At 41.0% G+C, this 22,403-nt stretch overlaps 1 protein-coding gene and 1 long non-coding RNA gene across 4 annotated transcripts in view; both read right to left on the bottom strand.

Annotated features, from left to right (window-relative positions):
- Positions 1–931: 931 nt before the first annotated feature.
- The window catches only part of LOC108415836 (gastrula zinc finger protein XlCGF7.1-like), a 36,866-nt gene continuing 15,394 nt past the window's right edge, over positions 932–22,403 (bottom strand). Inside the window, exons 1-3 of one of the 3 annotated variants that reach the window (XM_037532871.1) lie at positions 5,574–5,656; positions 5,432–5,495; positions 932–2,696 (exon numbers count right to left, since the gene is read on the bottom strand). In XM_037532871.1, coding sequence (XP_037388768.1) covers positions 1,622–2,572 — 951 coding nt within the window. In that variant the 5' untranslated portion in view covers positions 2,573–2,696; positions 5,432–5,495; positions 5,574–5,656 and the 3' untranslated portion in view covers positions 932–1,621. Of the gene's footprint in view, positions 2,697–5,431; positions 5,496–5,573; positions 5,657–22,403 lie in introns of those variants that run through there. The other 2 variants (XM_037532872.1, XM_037532870.1) reach the window with 2 other exon arrangements.
- On the bottom strand, positions 15,217–16,003 carry LOC108414802. The gene is made up of 3 exons (XR_001856916.1): positions 15,957–16,003; positions 15,689–15,747; positions 15,217–15,238 (listed from the first exon to the last, which is right to left on the bottom strand). It is a non-coding gene; the product is annotated as an uncharacterized LOC108414802 (long non-coding RNA).

Genomic DNA, 22,403 nt, shown 5'->3' with positions numbered 1-22,403 from the left:
CGTTGTCCTGTTGGAAGATGAATCTTTGCCCCAGTCTGAGGTCCAGAGCGCTCTGGAGCAGGTTTTTTTCATGGATGTCTCTGTACATTGCTGCATTCATCTTTCCCTCGACCCTGACTAGTCTCCCAGTTCCTGCTGCTGAAAAACAACCCAACAACATGATGCTGCCACCACCACGCTTCACTGTAGGGATGGTATTGGCCAGGTGTTGAGTAGTGCCTGGTTTTCTCCAGATATGACGCTTGGCATTCAGGCCAAAGAGTTCGATCTTTGTTTCATCAGATCAGAGAATTTTGTTTCTCATGATGTGAGAGTCCTTCAGGTGCCTTTTGGCAAACTCCAAGCGGGCTGTCTTGTGCCTTTTACTGAGGAGTGTCTTCCATCTGGCCACTCTAACTTACAGGCCTGATTCGTAGAGTGCTGCAAAAATGGTTGTGCCTCGATACAATCCTGTCTCGGGAGGTCTACAGACAATTCCCTGGACTTCATGGCTTGGTTTGTGCTCTGACATGTACTGTCAACTATGGGACCATTGTGCCTTTCCAAATCATGTTCAATCAGCTGGATTTACCACAGGTGGACTCCAATCAAGTTGTCAAAACAACTTAAGGATGAAACAGGATGCACCTAAGCTCAATTTTGAGTGTCATGTTCAAGGCTGTGAATACTAATGTAGATGTGATTTTTTTTTTTCAAACAGAATTTTTCACTTTGTCATGGGGTACTGTGTAGAATTTTGAGAGAAAAACTGAATTTAATCCATTTTGCAAAAAGGTCGAGACATAAAATGCAGGAAAGCACTATGAATATTTTCTGGATACACTGTACTTTGACATATGGATGATATCATGTTACTACAGTTCACATAATTTCTTATACAAATACATTCTACTTATGAAAAAGAATATGTAAAGAGTAAATAATCCTCTCATTAATAGTTGTAGAAGTTGTTGCCTTTATTCTCCTGACTGCCTGTACGCAAACTTACTGGTTCCCATGTGTCCTCCGTAGAGGGTGGTGGTTTAAATAAACAAAGCTTGCAGTGTGACAGTAACATGGGCCAATTCTTCACTACACAATGAATTAAAAAAAGACTAATCATAAAATTTAATAGGAAAAGAATCATCTTAACATAATCTTAACAACATAACAAACATAAACAACATAATCTTAACACGTTCATAAGTACATACATTACCTCACATGCAAAGGCTTAACAAAAGCTTAAATAAATCAGCAGGCTGAGAGAGATAAAGAGAAGGATAAAGTGCCAAGCACACAGTCAAATGTGTGTGAAAACATTCACTATCGCATTAGAAACACTATAATCTTTATTATAGCTTAGATCTATTAAATTAGAAAGTAAAAGGCCACTGATAGGTGAATGTAGGGCTTCTCGATCACATGTAATACAAATGAAACTCAGTTTGAGCAGAATATGCAGTATCACTGCTTTAGGCTTGACTTGGTGTTCAGCTCAGGCAATTCTATTGCATTTTATGCATACACCTTAAAACATGCGTGAAACAACAAGAGGTGGTTTTCCCCAAATACAGAATCGCCAAATCATAATTTCCTGCAGACATGTACTGTATATCCAGAATGTATTACGGTTAACTCCTTACTGCTGATTTCCACCACAGCTCTTAGTGCACTTATGTGTCTTTACAGTCTTTGAATGCCTGAAACTCTGTCCACACTCTGAGCAGCGATATGGTTGCTCTCCTGTGTGAGTCCGCTTGTGTGTTTTGAGAGAACTCTGTACTGTAAAACTCTGTCCACACTCTGAGCAGTGATACGGCTTCTCTCCTGTGTGAGTCCGCTTGTGTGTTTTGAGAGAACTCTGTCCAGTAAAACTCTGTCCACACTCTGAGCAGTGATACGGTTTTTCTCCTGTGTGGATGCGCTGGTGTTTTTGGAGATTACTCTGTTCAGTAAAACTCTTCCCACACTCTGAGCAGTGATACGGTTTCTCTCCTGTGTGAATGCGCTGGTGGTTTTGGAGATTGCTCTTTTGAGTAAAACTCTTCCCACACTCTGAGCAGTAATACGGCTTCTCTCCTGTGTGAATTCGCTGGTGTGTTTTGAGAGCACTCTGTACTGTAAAACTCTGTCCACACTCTGAGCAGTAGTAAGGTTTCTCTCCTGTGTGGGTGCGCTGGTGATCCTGGAGAGTACGGTGTCGATTAAAACTCTGTCCACACTCTGAACAGTGATACGGTTTCTCTCCTGTGTGAATGCGCTGGTGGTTTTGTAGATTACTTTTCTGAGTAAAACTCTTCCCACACTCTGAGCAGTGATACGGCTTCTCTCCTGTGTGAATGCGCTGGTGCTTTTGGAGAGCACTCTGTACATTAAAACTCTGTCCACACTCTGAACAATGGTATGGTTTCTCTGAGGTGTGAATTCGCTGGTGTATTTTGAGAGCACTCCGTACAGTAAAATTCTTTCCACACTCCAAGCAGTAGTGATTTCTTCCCTTGCTAAATTTCTGTGTTTGTCTGTGAGATGTGTTCATGGGGAGGACACCAGATGATGTTCGCTGAGTCCTGGAATTGCTTCTGGATGCCATATTCTTATATAATCATCTGTTTCAGCACTTAACTTTTCTATTTGTGGAATGTCTGTCCTTTACTGAAGCAAATTCATGCTGAGCAAGAAAGTGCAGAAGTATTGAAACAGGACATCATTCATTTCTGGAAAAGAAAAAAATATATATATATAAATATATATATATATATACATAAACTCAATTTGCAGTGCAAAAAACTAGTCTAATCCAAATCAAGAATTGCACCAACTGGCAGAAGAATAAACTTTCATCTGATGTGGAAAAGCCAATAGTCTTAATCATTCAAATTCTTTAAATACACACATAGACCAACAGAGACCATAGAACACAAGTTGTGTTACAATGCCAATATTGGAAATTGTAGGGCAAGATCTGAAAGCAAAACTCCCACCTCACTACCCTAGACCTGCAGAAAAATGAGGTAATGGGAACAGTGATTTACTGGCCTACTGTGCTGTGTTGTTGCACAAACATCTCTGACATGGAAATATTATCAAATTGCATTCTTAACTGTGATATCATGACAAATTTAAACATCTAAAATTTGCAAACAACTCGTAGATAAACCCGAGGCATTTTGGAAGTGCTATGGCTAAATGAAATAAAAATTAAATTCTTTGACTGCAATCCCCATTAACTGCGAAGGTGCCCACACCTTTGCACACACCACAGTTTTATTTTTGTTCACCTACTATACAAACCAAATTTCTGGAAAAGTAAAAATAACAATATTTGATTTGTTAATTCTCATGAACCTTTAAATGACACAGGGATGATTTTCTTTTTTTTATGTTTTGGCTAACTAACCTGATTGTGTTTTGTAATTTACAAGCAAATGTTGTAATTGCTGCCTGCAAGGTACTTAAAAAAATTGGGACAGAGGCAAAATGGGAGTGGAAAGTTTATAGAATTTAGAGAATATTCAAGTTTCACCATTTTTTAACATTCCACAATAAGCAGGTGAGTTGGCAACAGGTGAGGGTATCATGATTCTCCTATAGAAAATATATGGCATATCATGAAAAGGAGAATCAGACAACAACAACCACAAACAGCAGTGCTGCTATTTTAATAGCTTTAGTTCACAAATGATAAAGTGCAATAACAAAGGAAAGGTGATATATTACAGGAGTAAACACATGCCTCTTTCCCAACTTCCTTTGAGTGTGCTGCAGATATAAAATTCTAAATTTATTTATATTTAAAAAAGAAAATTAAGTTGGCCAACGAAACCTTTGGAAATCTTTTCTTTGTAATTGTCCAAGTTAAGTAACGGTTCATGAGAGAATTAATCACATTCTTGTTTTATTGCATTGCATTACAGCATGTCCCAACTTTCTTAAAATGGGGTTTGTACTAAATCTTACATTTAAATTTGGAGAAACAAGCATTTGTTTATTCAATGCTGGTGTTAATTTTTGTGCCATTTGACCAAAACTTTCCTAAACTTTTATATGATTGTTTAAAGGAAGATGTGTCTGTTCTCCATTTCTCTTTTGTTTTCTGTATAAAACACAAAGGAGCATGGAGAAATATCAACAGCCTCGGTTAGTGTCGTTCATTTTCACGTCAGTTAATCATTTAAAAAAATGCCATGGACCTAACTTTAAGTGAGAGGCTACATGGTTTTAATTTATTCCTAATATACAAGAAACAGCATTGCACACAGTGAGGCCAGTGATGAGCACAGACATTGAGTAATTTACATTGCTCTGTCAGGCCTAAAATAAAATAGTTATTGTGGGCTGCAAGTGTAAATGAAGTGTAAAGCAAGAAAATGTTAATGTTTTGATCACTGTATTAAAAAGATAATTGTTTTGTTTAATGTATAAATGAAATATAATAAATATACTAAATGTTAAACCTTGAAGCTGCTGGTTTAGTCAAACCTGTCTTAAACTAAGACTAAACTGCTGCTAAACTAATGCCAGGGCAATATACCCAAAATGTTTATTCTTAGGGGTGGGGGTGTGGTTTCTATCTGGTGTTCCTGTTTTGCATGTTTTGTTCTTTTTTATATAGGCTACAGTACATGAAGTTCTGTCATTACCTGCACGGGGACTCCCTTCCACAGTAAATCTTGGCCTTAGAGTTATAAGGTTCTGTCTGAAAATGTACAGTTAATCATTTAGTGCACAAAGTGTTAATGTTGGGTTTAACAAGCATTGTAGAGTCTATCATTGAACCGCTCCTTCATGATGATCCCACACTAAGTTGGGGTTGAGGGATGACCAACCAAACCTTTTTCAATATACACATTATTATTTTTTGTATTTAAGTTCTATAAGGGGGGTACGCACCTAAGATTTTCACTTACCTTGCACCTATGTAAATGTGATGTGACAAACGTAATTTGATTCGATTTTGTTTCATATTTGCATTTTCACTAGTTAGTTAAGCAAACAATCTGTTTGTGAATACTTTCACTACTCAAGTAATACATACAAGTAGTTCTGTAGGGTTATTGACAATGCCTCTATATGAAACTGAACTCCTAAGCCAGACAGTCTTATTTCTGAGGAGACAAAAATCGAGCTCTGCTAAATCAAACAGAGTTTGATGCCGTTTGATGTGAGTTTGTATTGAAAACCGCCTTCCAAAATAAAAAAACGCTATTTCACTTACTTTCTCTTTCCTTTCTCGTGGTCTACACAGGCCACGGAGCACAACATAAGAGCTGAGGTTTTTCACTAAGCAGTCTGGACAGTTTGAACCTGGTTTCATTCGTCTGACAGAATAAAGCAATAAAACGCTGATGTGTGTGATATTGCCGGATTTTTTTTAATTGGAAAATGACGTCATGTGAATTCAAAAATCAGGACTAACAGATTTCCAGCCGATAGAATCAGGGTCACTAACCGACTTTACTGCAGCTCCTCCTCTAAACCACTGCAGGACGAGCAGCACCTCCATCAGTGAGGCTCTAACAGACATTTAAAAACACTCATCAGTCAGTTACGCTGACATATAAGGACTGAAAGCAGCTTAAAGCAGCACTTACAGCTCTTTAACCTCAGACTGAGTCTCCGCTTCAGAGCTTCCCCCAAACACAACACGCTGTGGGAACACAGCAACAACAGACCACAACCGGGAGGATATTTTTCACAATAAAAGTTTCTAGCGCTCAATACGTTTTAGTTCATATACTTAATAATTTACTCTAAAATTTTATTAAACAAGCATCACTTCACATGTAGGAGTCTCTCATACTATGGATCTGAAATACGTTATAGCCTATTGCATTGACATTGAAGTAGTGATGGTACACTCTCTACACGCAGCACTCCATACATTCAAGATTCAAGAGTTTTATTGTCATATGCACAACAGAAACAGGCAGTTACATTGTACAATGAAATTCTTATTTTGCTGTTCCTCCATTCACCAAATATCATCTTAATATAATCTTACAATAGAAAAATAATAAAATAGAATATATATATATATATATATATATATATATATATATATATATATAAAACAACAGTAGAATAATAGTAAAAAGTACAATTATGTGCAAAGTTGAAAGAAAAGTAAAGTTACATATACATATGTGCAAATATGGAGAGCAGCAGTTCATAGTGCATTTTGCAAGTAACAGTAGAGTTCTGACAGCAGCAGTACAGTCTATGTAAGTTGCGGTTATTGAGTGCAAGGTTGGCTAAAAGTTAACACTATTTACTGAAGTTATGTGTTTATGTAATTTTCAAATATTACATAACATCTGATGCATACTGTTTAATGTCTTACAATTTACTACTAAAAAAAGCAAACAAATAAAATGTCATGAAAATATGTAAACAGATTATTAACCAAACAATAAACAACCACATTATCCAGCAAATAATCAGAATAAAGATTTATGAGAAACTTACTATAAACTATAGTTAGAAACTACACATTTTCTAAAATGTATTCTAACAAAGTTTTTTCCTCAGTACATATAACTTATTCTTTGGGAAAAAATAAACACAAAATGCTAATTATTCACCTTGAAAAGAGCAGTTTAAAATCAGATGAAAATATGTGAAATTTCACATCCATACAATAAATATTAAATCACCTTACCTGCAGTGCAATTCATGGAACTTTATATCCTGCCTGTTTTCTCATGGCTGATTTCCATACATATTAAATGTCTACTGACACGGCATAGAAATATCAGGACATGCAGTTATTTAATTTTATGAAAATCTCTTTAAATCAGGAAGTTTAGCTCCACTCTAGATGGGTGGGGTCCATAAGAGTTTGGAAAGTCATCTATTGCTGAACTAAATTTTTTTACAGCAAGAATACACCTCACATCATACCCTTCTATTTAATTTGAGCTTAAATGTTTCAAGATACAATTGATTTAAATATGAGGTGAAAACGTGTAGATGTCACTGTAAGCTACAGCTATACAGTTAATTCAAGAAGCCAGTTTATTAGGAGCCTGAACACTTCCTATTCTCAACGTTATATCAAAAACAGGACTGCTGAACAACAGAGGGCGCCCGCAAGGGAGTCCTCAATGAATGGGAGTGAATGGAACTCAACGGCTAAAAATTAGAAGTTAAAATGGTTTCTGATCACTCACCCAGAACTTTCCTTTCATTTTATAAAGTAGGATGATGTTTGAGAAACATTGCAGAGCGGGAATTCTCTGTCAATACCTCTTAGTTAATATTAATAACTAAACATTTTAGAAATTCATTTTCTGAAAATGTTATAAAACAATTTATGGTTTTACATTAGACAAGTGTCACTGCACATGTAAGCAGTCTCTCATACCATGATTCTGAAATGCTTTTTTGTTGCTTGACTTCTTCACCCTTGTCTTTAACTCTTTCTTACCTTCTACAGTGGCTTGTATGTTATCTATGAGATGATCATCATCATCAGCTGCTGCCCTTGCATGCTTGCCCTGACCTTTCATTTTCTTCAGTTTAGACCCTGATTTCTTTTAAGACATCCTGTCTCTTTTCTCTTCCTTTTCTGGCTGCTTGTGTTTTGCTGACTGCTGCTGCCTGAATGATGCAGATGCAGCTGCAGCTGCAGTACCAAGAACATGGCAAATCTTTAGTGCCAGTGCTGTTCCTTGCCCATCTCCTTCCTCTGGTGAGCTCATCTATGGACCCACTTCAGTTTGCCCATCAACCTGGCATTGGAGTGGGATGATGCGGCCATCTACCTTCTATACAAAGCTCTTTCTCACCTGGAAATGCCTGGGATAACTGTGAGAAACTTTCTCTTTAATTACTAAAGTGCTTTTAACACCATACAGCCTAGGCTCCTAAGGGACAAGCTGGAGAAGACGGGTGCACCACCACCTACCAAATTGGATTCTAGACCACCTCACCAACCACAGCATGAATTCATTAGCAGTCATTAGAAAAGTATTGAGACCATAATCAAACCAAATTTTTAAATACAACACATGATTGCTGATCTTGAATTTAACTTTCTAGCTGACAGCATGAGGTCATCACATGATTCCAATACCCTACATTTCCAGAACCTTATGTTCCCAGGGTCCCATGTTGACATTGCTCTTTATTCCCAGGGTTCTATGTTCCCAGGGCCCTATATTTTCAGGGCCCCATGTTCTCAAAATTCTGTGTTCCCAGAACACCATGCTCCCAGGGTCCTATGAACACAGGGCCTTGTAAATATACATAGGACCCTGAGAACATAGGTCACTGGGAGCATAGAACATTAGGAGTATTTCACAGTGATTTCACACTTGGCTCAGCCAATCAGATTTCAGACCCGTAACTACCTCTGTTAGTGCCATCTGAGATTTTTGAGTCATTAAAGTGTGTAAGACATGCATGTGACATATAAAGTATATAGTAATTTGTGATCACTGACGTTATGCATGTTGTTACGGCCCCCAGTAATAGCCCTTCTTTGTATCTGTTAGCAGTCATTTTGTTTGTTTTTCCATTGTTGCATTATGTGCAGGTACATGACTGGCTACTCAGGGGTGCCTGGCAGTATAAAGGTTGCTGAGCCACCATCTTAAGAGACATTCTGGGCTCATTTCTCTTTGAAATGCCCTGGAAAAACACCCGTTCAAACCAAACCGGTACTCTTTATGTGTAAAGTTTGAAAGTGTGAAAGCCTTTTTAAATTTTGTGAAAATCTTTTGAACATTGTTGCAGGTCTATTTGTCAGTTGCATGTGACGCTTTGATCTAGACCAGTTTGTCAGGTTTGTTTTCCCATACACACTCACGTGAAGATTTCTTGGGTCCTCTTACCTTATAGCACCACTTATTTGCCATTGTATCTTGTCAACATGTTTCCCTTAAAATGCAACAGGCATCTAAGCTGGACTAGCAAAAGGCCCGTCATGGCCCAAAACATGCCCAAGATCACTTGGACAAAATGCAGACTGTTGCCCAATAGGCATTTTGGTCAAGCAGCTTCCCAAATATACTCTGGTGAAACCAGGAATGCTGACCACTAAACCATATGGGACCTGCCTTCTTTATCAATTTTCATCTAGTTCATCATTGTCATTCTTTGGAAACCGCAAATTATGAATATTTCACACAATTGCCATGGAATCAATGATTTTGGACACATTTCTTTTCCACTAATCATCTGTTTGAGGTGCACTTAAAACTTCAAAAAAGTTACATTTCTTAGAGTGTCAACCAAGACAAACTAAAGATTTATATAATTTCATCAACGATTTGCTGCCAGAAGTAAGTCCCCCATGAAACAAAGATGACAGGGGGGACAGAGTCATCTTTGCTGTACAGCGCTGTGCAGTCCTCACCCTCAGATCTCTCTCTTTCTTTTCCCACTTTACTAAAATACTTCTTACTAATAATGTTTGCTATCCGGTGTCGACCATAGGAGGATGGGTTCCCCTTCTGAGTCTTGGTTCCTCTCAAGGTTTCTTCCTCTTTTAGGGAGTTTTTCCTTGCCACCGTCGCCGCTGGCTTGCTCATGGGGGCTCGGACCCGGAGTTTCTCTCTTCTTTTCTCTTCTCTCTGTAATGCTGATTGTTCTGTAAAGCTGCTTTGTGACAACACCTGTTGTAAAAAGCGCTATATAAATAAATTTTGCTTGCTTGCTTGCTACAGAGTCCAAGTCAAGTATTTCCCATGGGGAGGTACATCTGGTGAAAAAACATGCAGCGACAACCAGGAGTCGACCCAAGAATTCTTTGATTTGAAGTCGCTTTCTGTTGTGCCAGTGGCCCACCCATACTCTTCCTCTGAGGGGCATTCAGGATGATCAAGCCTCGTATCTGCCGTACACCAGAGGGCTGAATAAGTGCTAAAGCCAGCCTAGGTTTATTTTCTTAAATGAAAGAATGTGTGTGTGACGGAGCTGCGCTCAGCTACAATGTACATGTGTTTAAACTTTCTAGGTAATGGGGACATTTCATACTCGGAGACACAAACTGTTTTTAAATAGCATTTATTGATTGAGTGGTTATGCTGGGGAACAAGAGCAAACCTGCAGAGAGAGAAAAGAAACAAAACTTAATGGTGAATGTGAATGTTTTATTATTTGTAAATTTTGATTGATTTAGTGATATAATGAAACATATTATAAACTAACATTTTTGAAACACTTGGGGAAGGCAACAAGTACTTACCTATGAATAGACTCCAGAGGAAGGTAGCCGTGTTTTCAGCCAGGGAGGAAAACAGGACCCTTTGTTTGCTCAGTTCTTATAGTGAACCAAACTGGAACGTACCCACGTGTCTTTTCCGTCGGACCATCACAGTGTGCATTTAAAATCTTATTGGGAAGATTAAAATCTAATTAGAGCTTGTATGCTGGACAGTAATCTGGATGATCTGAAGGTGGACCAGCAGTGGCAAACAGTCAGCGGGGTTCCAAATCGGCCGTATTTCCAAACTCTTATTTTTCATTTTCTTATGCCGCTGGACCCTATCTACAAATAAAGATGCCCTCAAAGAAATCTTAGACCAGTAGTGATTTAGAAAATACTTAGTTCTAGCTTGTGCTAGTCATTTATTTTTTTTGTTGTACTGTAAGTTAAGTTGGAAAAATCAGTTAACTACAGTCTTTTGTATTTAAGTGTTTTAAACTATTCACTATTTCTTTTTATTTAAGTGTAAAGAACATAGATTAGAACTCCACCAGAAAACCATTAAAACACTGTCAGATCACCATCAGTATATCAGAACAACACTATCAGATGATCAGAAAATCAAACAGAATATCATTAGAATACCCTCAGAACATCATTGGAACACCACCACAGAATGCCATTAGGAAACTGTGTTTGTAAATGGTGGTTTCATTCCTCAGACAGAAGCCATCTCCTGCAAAAGTTGTGGAGCTGCTGTGCAAATGCAAAGGTCCGGTTTCCCCGCATTCTGGGAAATGGAGTCCTGGAGCGTGTTAGGCAAGGGAGAAGAACCCAGAAGTGTGACAGTACCCCCCCCCCCCCCAATGAGTCTTGCGAATGAGGACGATCACGACAACCAGCCCCCATGGACAGGAACCCCAGCAGGAGAGCTGTAGCGACTCTGGACAGATCTGTTGGACCACCTGCTACCTTGGGAATCAGATGACTGCCAGAAGGGCTGGAAGCCGTACAGGAGGTTGACCATGGGGACGTGGAGCCGGCCGTGATGGATGACTCCAGTGGAATTCAATCAGGGCCGGATCCAACATGTCCTACGCCGGTACCCAACTCCTCTTCTCTGGTCCGAACTTCAGAAGGAGGGGCTGTCCATGGCATAAACAGGGCCTGGTAACCATACATACATTGGAACAAAGTGAGATTAGTAGTGCAACTAGTGAGAGAATTTTGAGCAATTTCTGACCATGGTAAGTATCTGTGCCTTGCTGAGTCCCTGGTTTGCTCTCACACTGACCATTTTATGGGATGGTAACCAGATGTAAAACTATAGGTTACGGCATTAGTTTGTCAACAAGTAGCATGCGGGGGGTTTTTACATTAGGAGCAGGTTGAACACGATGCAACAAACCAATGGATATCAGTGACCATGCTCTCCCACCAATATTTTCGGTGGGGGCGGGTTTCTCCAGGATGGCCCGAAGTAAGGGAAGAGTGGGCCCATGTAATGAGACAGTCGCAAAATGCAACGGGCACAAATTTTTTGTCATTGGAACACAAGAATCCATCTCTCAATGAATAGGCACGAGTATCTTTTCGGGTTCTAGGACTACTTCTTGTGCACCAGACTCAATACCCTGTCATAGACACGAGATAACGCACCAGCTTTTAAATTATGTGAACCTGGGCGATAAATAATGATAGACTGAAATCTTGAGAAGACCGGAAACCAATGAGCTTGTCCTGAGTTTAGCCATTTTACAGAAAAAGAAAAAAATAAATAAGACAGTGCATTTCAACATTATTTGAGAGGAAATAGATCTTAGTTAAGCTTATGGCAATTTCAGATTTAGAGCAACAATTAGGACAAATGACACAGAAAACTCTGCATAATAATTGATATTTAATCAAAATACAAGTCACCTGAAAGAGTCTTTTATAAAAAACATTTCTCTGCATTGGACCATAGCAGTGGCATGATTCTTGAACTTTTCACCATAAAGGGTTCTTGTGTTTAGGGGTAGTTCTGAGTTAATATTAAATTGAGAGTTTACAATCATATCATGACTTGATTCAAACAAAAGAAACTTGTTGTTAAAGCTGATTTGTTTTAAAAGCTGAAAAAATTAAAGAAAGAAACAGCAGCCTGAGAGAGAGAGAGAGAGAGAGAGAGAGAGAGAGAGAGAGAAAGAAAGAGAGCTAAGGTCACTGTCAAATGTTTGTGAAAACATCCACCATTGCATCAAAAACACTATATTAGCTTAGATCTGTTAAATTAGAAAGTAAAAGCCTCTTATTACTGAATGTGGGGCTTCTCATTTGTTATGCACATGTAATACAAATGAAAGTCACCTGGCAGAGAACATGCAGTATCACACCATTGAGTGTACAAACTTTAGGCTTGACTTGGTATTCAGCACAAGAAATTACATTTCATTTTATGCTTTATGTTGTAAAAAAAACAGTGTAAAACACAAGTAGGTGGTTTTCAGCATAAACAGCATGAAATCAGGCCTGAAACCACAGTTTCCTGCAGACTTTGTGTACTTGTGGGTCTTGACAGTGTTAAAATGTTTGAATCTCTGTCCACACTCTGAACAGTGATACGGCTTCTCTCCTGTGTGAATGAGGTGGGGCTTTGGAGATTACTCTGTAGAGTAAAATTCTTCCCACACTCTGAGCAGTGATACGGCTTCTCTCCTGTTTGAATGCGCTGGTGTTTTTTAAGATTACTCTGTTCAGTAAAACTCTTTCCACACTCCAAGCAGTAGTGATTTTTCTCCTTGCTGTGTTTCTCTGCTTGTCTGCGAGATGTATTCATGTGGAGGGTACCAGATGATGCCCCTGCATCCCACAACATCTCCTGGATGCCATATTATATTACCAGTTTCAGCAGCTTAACTTTCCTCTTGGTGGAATATCCTGCAATGTTTACAGAAACACATGTAAGCTGAGTAGGAAAGAGCAGGAGAAGATTTCATACTGGGCATCTTTAATTTCTGTAAGAAAAAAAGGAAAACATAAGCTCAATCTGCAATGAAACAAAACTAGTCTAATACAAATCAAGAATTCCATCAACTGGCAGAAAGTGTAAAGAGAATTAACATCCATCAGATGAGGAAAAGCCAATAACCTAATTACTCAATTTCCTTAACTACACATAAACCACTGACGTCATGTTGAAAAGCAGTATGTCATGTTGCTATACCAATAATAATACTACCAATAACATGGCTAAATTAACTGGGAATATTCAAAAACAAACAACAAAGTGATCCCAAACTCAATGTTTCATCCTACATATATTTTTCACCGAATATAAATTTATACTCTGCTTTACAAATTTAAAGAGCTGACATAAAAATGTGCTACATGTATTTTAGTTTTTTTTAGGAGGGGGGTAAAAGGTTTTTTGTCCTATTAGGCCTTACTCCAAGCCATGTATAGACAATTCAGTGCATAATAAATTGTGTTCCTTCAAAACAAGCAACAATATAAAATATATCAATACTTCCTTCCATAAAATCCTCCACTGACAGAAAATGCATTAATAAATGAAATAGAAACATTACTAAAGTCATGGGTGAAGGTATCACGACTGGATAAACTTCCAAAAAAAGTCTCAGCAGTTGCAAGTGATGATGGGTCATCGCTCACCACTTTGTGCCACACATTGTGACGGAACTATCAAGCAGTTCAGAAAGAACATTTACAAGATTGCTAAGAATTTCGGTCTTTCACCATCTACCCAACATTCAATTGTGAAATTCAGAGAAATCTCAGTCTGTGAAGACGACTGTTGAATGTGTTCGACCTTGGAGTCCTTCACTGGCACTGCATAAAAAAAACTGTGATGGTGCTGTGTTAAATACAGCCACATGGGCTCACGAGTACTTTGGTAAACAGTTATCACTTAGCACAGTACACTGGATCAAGAAAAGCAACTTGAAACACTGTTACACAAGGAGAACGCCATTCATCAATTCTACGAGGAAACACTGCCGAGGTTTCTGGGCAAACTTCTAATCCGCCTGCTTTTACGCCACTTGCTTTGTAATCAGACTGAAGGGCTGAACATTGTCCTTTTCAGCTCTGGAAGCACTTTACAATAAAACTATAAAGTATTTAAAATGACTTTATTTCTATTGCAATAGCCCTGTTTTTTTATTCCTCTCAGTTTCAGTCCTTCAGCGCTGACTCTGCACTACTACTCTGTTTACTGGCTCAACTCGCTAACTAGCTAGCCAACATGCTAAAAACATGCAGAGCTGTGTTTTCTTATAAAAACACCTCCATATCAGACACAGAAAGAGAAAAGCCACATCTGCTGCTCCTCAGACATACAGCCCCTTCACAAACCACCAACTGAGACACCCAAACGAAGACATTTACATTCCCTATCTGAACATTTCAGACGGTACACAGTAATAAACACCGCGTGAAGACACACACAAGTTCCCCAAACCACAGCAGCTCCTCCTCTAAACCCCTGCAGGACGAGCAGCACCTCCATCAGTGAGGCTCCAACAGACATTTAAAAACACTCATCAGTCAGTTACGCTGACATATAAGGACTGAAAGCAGCTTAAAGCAGCACTTACAGCTCTTTAAGCTCAGACTGAGTCTCCACTTCAGAGCTTCCCCCAAACACAACACGCTGTGCTCATGGACTTACACCGCCTCTGTGTTTGGAGCCCACCGCAAGACCCCTATTACACGGGACTCCCGTATTCCCCATAAAACATGCTCCTCGTACATTAGTTGCCACAGCCTGTACCTCTCATCACACACAGCTGTCAGAAAAGGGAGGTCAGTATGCAGCAGCTAGTGTAGCCGGTCCTCTCCTCTTTGGCCTGCGTGAGAAGGACACAGCCACTCCTCTCTGCGTTGCGTTGTGTGAAGAAAAATACTCTGAAGACTTGGATGCTGGAACCAACTGATATGTAGTTTCTAGCATTTTATGTACATTTTTCATACAAAACGTCAGATGACGTCACGGCAAAGCCCAGCACACACACACACACACACACACGTGATCCTTCCTATTGGGTGTTCGTCTGCCCTGGTCAGTGATGGACACCGGATTGGGATGATGCAGTTTTTATTAGCCTGTAATGAGTATGGCAACCACAGTATAAGTTTCTGTTCATACTTCGGTCAGCGTACAACACGACAGCATGCAACCATTCTACTGCCTGAGACTACAGTAGTCTAGATCTCCACAATAAACCAATTACAAGACATATAATTCATGAAAATAATACAATTACCTTTACAAATTGCTACGATCGTATAGTGGTAGAAGTGCTTGTGTTTCCATATTATGTTCAGTTTTTTTAAAGATTTATACAATTATATTTTACAGCTACATCATCCCTTTTTAAATTAGTGGAATATCAACAAAAAGGTAAAATATGAAATAGTAATAATAATGTGTGGCGAACACAAAATATGGCATCCAGACCACATGGTGAAACTAAAAATAAGCCAGTTAAACCAGCTAGCATTGCTGTGCTCATTCATACTATTCTAATACATTAAAACACGAATAGAACATACCTGTAATGAGTATGGCAACCACAGTATAAGTTTCTGTTCATACTTCGGTCAGCGTACAACTAAGGAAACAGGCTATTGTTAGCACAGTTCAGTTCAGGTTTAGCTTCGAATTTATAACTCTTTAAATAAAGCGTCTCGGAAGAGCCCAACTAGGTATACTGGTCTCTGTGACATGTACTTCAACACAATAGGGACAAAAGTCGAGCACTACAACACTTTACAAAGCTTTTGCAGTTTTGCTGAGCTGAACATACAAGGCTGTACTCACCACGGCAGCATGCAACCATTCTACTGCCGAGACTGCACCGAATCACCTATATATAAACAGAAACTGTAATACGTTGAATGCCAAACCCATTTAGCAGGAATTTCATAGCATAACATTAATACAACTATTGTACACCGTTACATATATATATATATATATATATATATATGTGTGTGTATATATTCCCATTTTTTCCTCTTATTGCAAATAGAGAAGGCATGAAGATTTTGAAGGAAACGCAACAAAGAAAAAAAAAAAAAAAAAAAAAATATATATATATATATATATATATATATATATATATATATATATACATATACATATATGTAGAGAGAGAGAGAGAGAGAGAGAGAGAGAGAGAGAGAAAATAAAGTAATAAGCTTGTTTTGAAAATGTAGAGAGTGAGAAGTACAGATTCTTATTTTGAAATGTAATGATTCAAAGTAAAAAGTATTAAGTGACAGAAATACTGAAGTACAGTAATGAAGTACTGGTAAAAGCTTCAGTACAGTAATGAAGTACTAGTAAATACCTGCTGCTGATGTAGAAGATTACGGATTCCTCTGTAAAGGAAAAATTACCCTAAGTGAAAAGTTTATCCAGTTCTTTAACACACTTAAGAAATTTTGTTTTGTGTCAGTTTGTAAGGTAACCCAGAGCACTCACTGAACTGGACTGATGGAAAGCCACTGAGATAAAGAAAGTTTCTGCTGTACACAGACCTGTTATTCCTCTTTCCATCTTGGACACTACCGTGTACAATAAATTCCCACTGCTCTTCACAGGATTGACAGTTTTAGTGAACCAGCCTTGTGCGAAAAGTGTAATGATGGTGACTGCTGACCTGTTTTCTACAATTTCAGAGAACTTTACAGAATGTTTGGCTGAAGATATGCAGATTCATGATCATGATTGATTCAGTCTCTGAATGGATGGATTCAGTCCTGATGGATTAAGTCTCTGCTTTTCCTTATGAAAACTTTGTAAAAGATCTGAAAAATATGATCAGACAAGCAGAGCTAAAGGTGTTCATTTATCAGGACAAATGTCTGTTCCTTGTCATATGAACTTGTTGTAAAAAGACCTTAAAAGAGGACATCTCAGTGAAGCCAGAAAAGAGACAATTTAAGGAAATTCATCTAGCTGAATTCTGCCTAAAGCTTAAAGATGGTGATGGTTCATTCTGAACAGGTGATCAAATCTCTTTAGCTGGAAACTCTGAACAGTCAAGATATCAGAGCGTACATTATATACCACAGATTCAGCAACAGGATTCAACCATTTGAAGTGGACCAGCAGCAATCCCGATCAACACACAAAATTTCTAGAGGTGACACGCCCACATCATGGTAGCACTTGATGATGCCTTTAGATGCTGTGAGCACAGATATAATGACCTGTCCATGATTGTTTCCAACATCAGTGGCCCAGGATGCTGTTGAACGACTCATGTCTAGCTGAGGGACAATGTTCTGGCTTCAGCTCATGATCTCTTGCAGCTCTTGCACACAAGGTATTCTGATGCCGTAAAATATGAACTGCAGACACCAACCACCTGCCTGTTCCTCTGGTCTACTCCAGCAGAGATGAGCTCCTCAGAGATGAGTGAAGGCTGGTGAAAGTGGAGAAAATGAAGACTGGGGGCAGTGCCACCATAACCAGTTCTGGTTGCTGGTCTGCTAACTACTAAAGTTGTCTTGGAGTCACAGAGCTTGAGACTTTCATCAGCCTTCTTCCTAAATTTAGGCTCCATTCTTTACAAAAAACAAAATTACTATTAGAATATGTAAAAAGTGTTTTCATAATTCTACATAATTCAGTGATTAATATTTAGCTTGTATATTAATATTTATAATTTAATAGTTATTAATCTTATATATTTCAGAAAAAATGGTTGCCCTGCCTAAAGCTACCAGATTGCATGTGTCACTTTGATCTAGATCAGTTTGTCAGGTTTGTTTTCCCATAGATACTCACTTGAAGATTTCTTGGGTCCTCTTACCTTATAGCACAACTTATATGCCATTGTATCTTGTCAGCATGTTTCCCTTAAATTGCAACAGACATCTAAGCTGGACTAGCAAAGATCACTTGGACACAATGTTTTGGTCAAGCAGCTTCCCATACCCGTACTCAGCTGAAACCAGGAATGCTGACCACTAGACCATATGGGACTCACACCCTGCCTTTTTGGTCAGTTTTCATCTAGTTCATCATTGTCATTCTTTGGAAACAGAGCAAATGATGAATATTTCACACAAATTTCCATGGAATGAATAATTTTTTTCCACTGATCGTCTGGTTTGATGTTTTAAGTGCACCTCAAAATAGTTACATTTCTTAGAGGGTCATTCAAGACAAACTGAAGATTTATATAATTTTGTCAATGTTTTGCTGCTGGAAGAAAGTCCCCATGAAACAAAGATGATGGGTCTAAGTCAAGTATTTCCCAGGGTACATAGATCAAGCGATAAAACATTAAGTGACAGCCAGGAGTCGACCCAAGAATTCTCTGATTTGAAGTCAGACACTTTCTGTTGTGCCAGTGGCCCACCCATGCTCTTCCTTTGAGGGGCATTCAGGATGACCAAACCTTGTATCTGCCGCACACCAGAGGGCTGATGAGGTGCCAAAGCAAGCCTAGGTTTATTTTTTTTAAATGAAAGCCTGTGTTCATTTAAAATCTTATTGGGAAGATTAAAATCTAATTAGAGTATGCTGGACAATAATCTGGGAGGTCTCAAGGTGGACCAACAGTGGCAAACAGTCAGTGGGGTTCCAACCTTATCGAGTCAGTGGGCCGATATTGTCACGTGTTATGACCCTTTTCTCTCATTGTTACCGACTTACTCTCTTGGATTTACCCTTTTGTGCTTCCGCTGGCAGTTTTGGCTTTCTCAAGGATTCAAGGATTCAAGGAGATTTTATTGTCATTCGCATCACATGGTACATGAGGTGGAACGAAATTAAGATCTCATGGTCCAGTTTACACCCAAGAGCTGTTATTAAAATAGATAAATAAATAGAAGTACACAAGAGAGGGAGAGTAGGAAGTTAGCAGCAATATGAAGTCCAGAGTGCAAGTTGCTATAGCAGCATGATATTGACTTAGAGCAGTGGAAAAAATGTCTAGATAAAGTGTCTCAGTGCGGTTTAAAGTGACAGTGCCTGTAACAGTACTTGTTCTTGTAAGTGTCAGTTGGAATTTAGGAGCCTTACAGCTTCTGGTATGAAGCTGTTTCTGAGTCTGGTTGTTTTGCACTTGATGCTCCGCAGCCTCCTGCCTGAGGGGAGCGGGACAAAAAGTGCATGTGCTGGGTGGGTGGGATCCTTCCTGATGCAGGTAGCCCTTTTCCTGCATCTGGAGGTGTAAATGTCTGTGGTGCTGGGGAGGCTGACTCCAGCAATCCTCTGTGCAGCCTTCACCACCCTCTGCAGTGCTTTCCTATCTGCAGCAGAGCAGCTTCCATGCCACACGTTGATGCTGGAGCACACGACGCTCTCCACCAAACATCTGTAGAAGGAGGTGAGGACTGCCCTCCCGAGTCCAGCTCGTCTCAGCCTCCTGAGGAAGTAGAGCCGCTGATGTGCCTTCCTGACCAGAGTGGAAGTGTTGTTGCTCCAGGTGAGGTTGCTGCTCAGGTGCACACCCAAGTACCTGTAGCTGTCGACCACTTCCACCTCAGAACCTCCAATGTGCAGAGGGAGGTGGTCATGATGGCCCCTTCTGAAGTCCACAATCATCTCCTTCGTCTTCTTTACGTTGATGCAGAGGTTGTTTTCTCTGCACCAACCCTCCAGGTGTTCCACCTCCTGCCTGTAGTTGGACTCATCTCTGTTTGTGATGCATCCAACCACTGCTGTGTCGTCCGCAAACTTCACAATATGACAGCCTGGATGGATAGGTGAGCAGTCATATGTAAGCAGTGTAAACAGGAGGGGGCTCAACACACAGCCCTGAGGGGAGCCAGTGCTGAGGGTTATGGTGGGGGAGGAGATGTTGTGGATCCTCACAGACTGCGGCCTGTTGGTCAGGAAGTCTAGGACCCAGTTGCACATGGAAGAGCTCAGTCCAAGTGAGGAGAGTTTTGTTATCAGGGTCTGAGGAATCATGGTGTTGAAAGCAGATGTGAAGTCCACAAAGAGCATACGAACATAGAAATCCTTCTGCTCCAGGTGGGTGAGGGCAGTGTGGACCACAGAGGAGATGGCATCCTCTGTGGATCGATTCCTCCTGTACGCATACTGGTGTGGATCCACAGTGACGTTGATGGTGGCTTTGATGTGGGTCTGAACCAGTCTTTCAAAGCACTTTGTTACTATCGGCTTGAGCGCCACTGGCCGGTAGTCATTTAGACCCGTCACTGCAGAGCTCTTGGGGACCGGGATGATGGTGGCAGTCTTCATGCAAGAGGGGACTGCTGCCTGGATGAGGGAGGCGTTAAAGATGTCCGCCAGGACGTCCGAGAGCTGGTCGGCGCAGTCTCTTAGCACCCTTCCGGGGATGTTGTCCGGGCCAGCAGCTTTCCGGGGGTTGATCCTCCTCAGCGTCCTCCTTACTTCTGCTGGTGTCACGCTGAGGGGCTCCTCTCCTGGTGAGTGTGTGAGTTTGGTGCTGGGGGGGGTGTCAGGATTCTCAAAGCGGGCGTAGAACTTGTTGAGAGCCTCAGGCAGGGATGGGTCTTTGGAGCTTTGTGCAACGTTGGATTTGTAGTCCGTGATGCACTTGATGCCCCTCCACATACTCTGTGGATCCTGGGAGGGAAAGTGTCCCTGGATTTTCAGAGCATATGCTGCTTTTGCCCTCTTGACTCCAACAGTCAGCTCTCTTCTAGCCCTCCTGAGTTCACCTGAGTCCCCAGACCTGAAGGCAGCATCCCTGGCTTTCAGCAGAGAACGCACCTCTGCGTTCAGCCAGGGCTTCTGGTTCGGGTAGCAAGTCACAGTCTTGGTGGTAGTGACATCCTCCGTGCACTTGCTGATGTACCCGAGAACAGCAGATGTGTACTCCTCCAGGTCCAGCTCCCCCTCACACTCAGCAGCCTCCCTGAAGACCTGCCAGTCTGTGCAGCCGAAGCAGTCCTGCAGCACAGCGTCGCCGTCACTGGGCCACAGTGATGGCCTTCTGTGTGGGTTTGGAGCGACGCAGTGGGGGGTGGTATGCAGGGGCCAGCATGATTGAGATGTGGTCGGAGAGCCCGAGGTGGGGGCGGGGGAAGGCTCTGTACGCATCCCTCACGTTGGTGTAAACACGGTCCAGCGTGTTATTACCTCGCGTTGGGATGTTGACGTGTTGGTAAAACCTCTGCAGGGTGTTCTTCAGTTCTACGTGGTTAAAATCCCCCGCTACCACGTAGAACGCCTCCGGATGCTTGTTCTGAAGCGAGCTGATGTTGTCATAAAGCTCCTTCAGCGCGTTGTTAGCATTAGCATCCGGTGCTATGTAAACAGCAATCAAAAACACCGCCGAATACACACGAGGCAGATAGTGAGGCCGACACTTCACAGTCAGCTGTTCTGTTGGCTCGGAGCAGTGGCTGTTTACCAACACGCAGTTTGTGCACCAACCTTTGTTTATGTAGACGCACAAGCCGCCCCCCTGGGCTTTTCTGGATAGCCGGTTGCGGTCCGCTCGGAAGAGCTGCCGGCCGGCGAGCTGGAAGGCTGAGTCCAGCATGGTGTGGTTCAGCCAGGTTTCCGTGAGACAAATCACAGCGCAGTTCCTCAACCCTCAGAAACATTCATCCTCAGCCGCAGCAGGTCCAGCTTGTTATCCAGAGAGCGGACGTTAGACAGGAAAAGCGACGGAATTGGGGGTCGGTTAGCATTAGCCTTTAGCCTAGCTAGCACGCCCGCGCGTTTCCCCCTCTTCTGCCGTCTGCTGCACCGCCTCCTCCTGCTCTTTGTCTGCGGCGCTCTGCTCCCCCACGCCGGCACTCGTAGGAGCTTCAGCCTGCCCAGCGTAGCTCTGATATTATTGTCTCTTTTTGCTGTTTTTCTGGCCAAACCGTCCTTAATCCTCAAAAGTTCGGTTCTGCTATAACTCACACGCGTGGGGCGTGTGAAGTTGGGCTCAGAACCGACGTAAAAACAGCTCAAAACAGGGTGTACGCTCGGAGCGTGAGAAGCCGCTGCGCTACTGCGCGCCGCCATCTTGGTCATCCATCTCCATTATTTCATGTTTGAACGTGGAACTGGTTGTGGGACTTTTGAATTCTGTCTATCCCTGGTATCTAGTCAGCTTCATCCGCGTCTCTCTCCTGTCAAGCGTTACAGATATATGTTTGCTATCTGGGTAGCTGACTCAGTACAATAACGCTGCAGTTGCAGCTTGCTCTGCACTCCTTGTTGTAACTGTGTCAAACCTGACCTCTGTGCTAGGACTGCAAGTGTATTTTGAGCATTGACATTTACATTTTCATATTTCCAAGTCACTTTACTTTCATT

The sequence above is a fragment of the Pygocentrus nattereri genome, chromosome 22, assembly GCF_015220715.1.
Source record: "Pygocentrus nattereri isolate fPygNat1 chromosome 22, fPygNat1.pri, whole genome shotgun sequence".
NCBI classification, from domain to species: domain Eukaryota; kingdom Metazoa; phylum Chordata; class Actinopteri; order Characiformes; family Serrasalmidae; genus Pygocentrus; species Pygocentrus nattereri.
The sequence above is the reverse complement of the archived record's forward strand: the minus strand, read 5'-3'. Positions and strand labels throughout refer to the sequence as shown.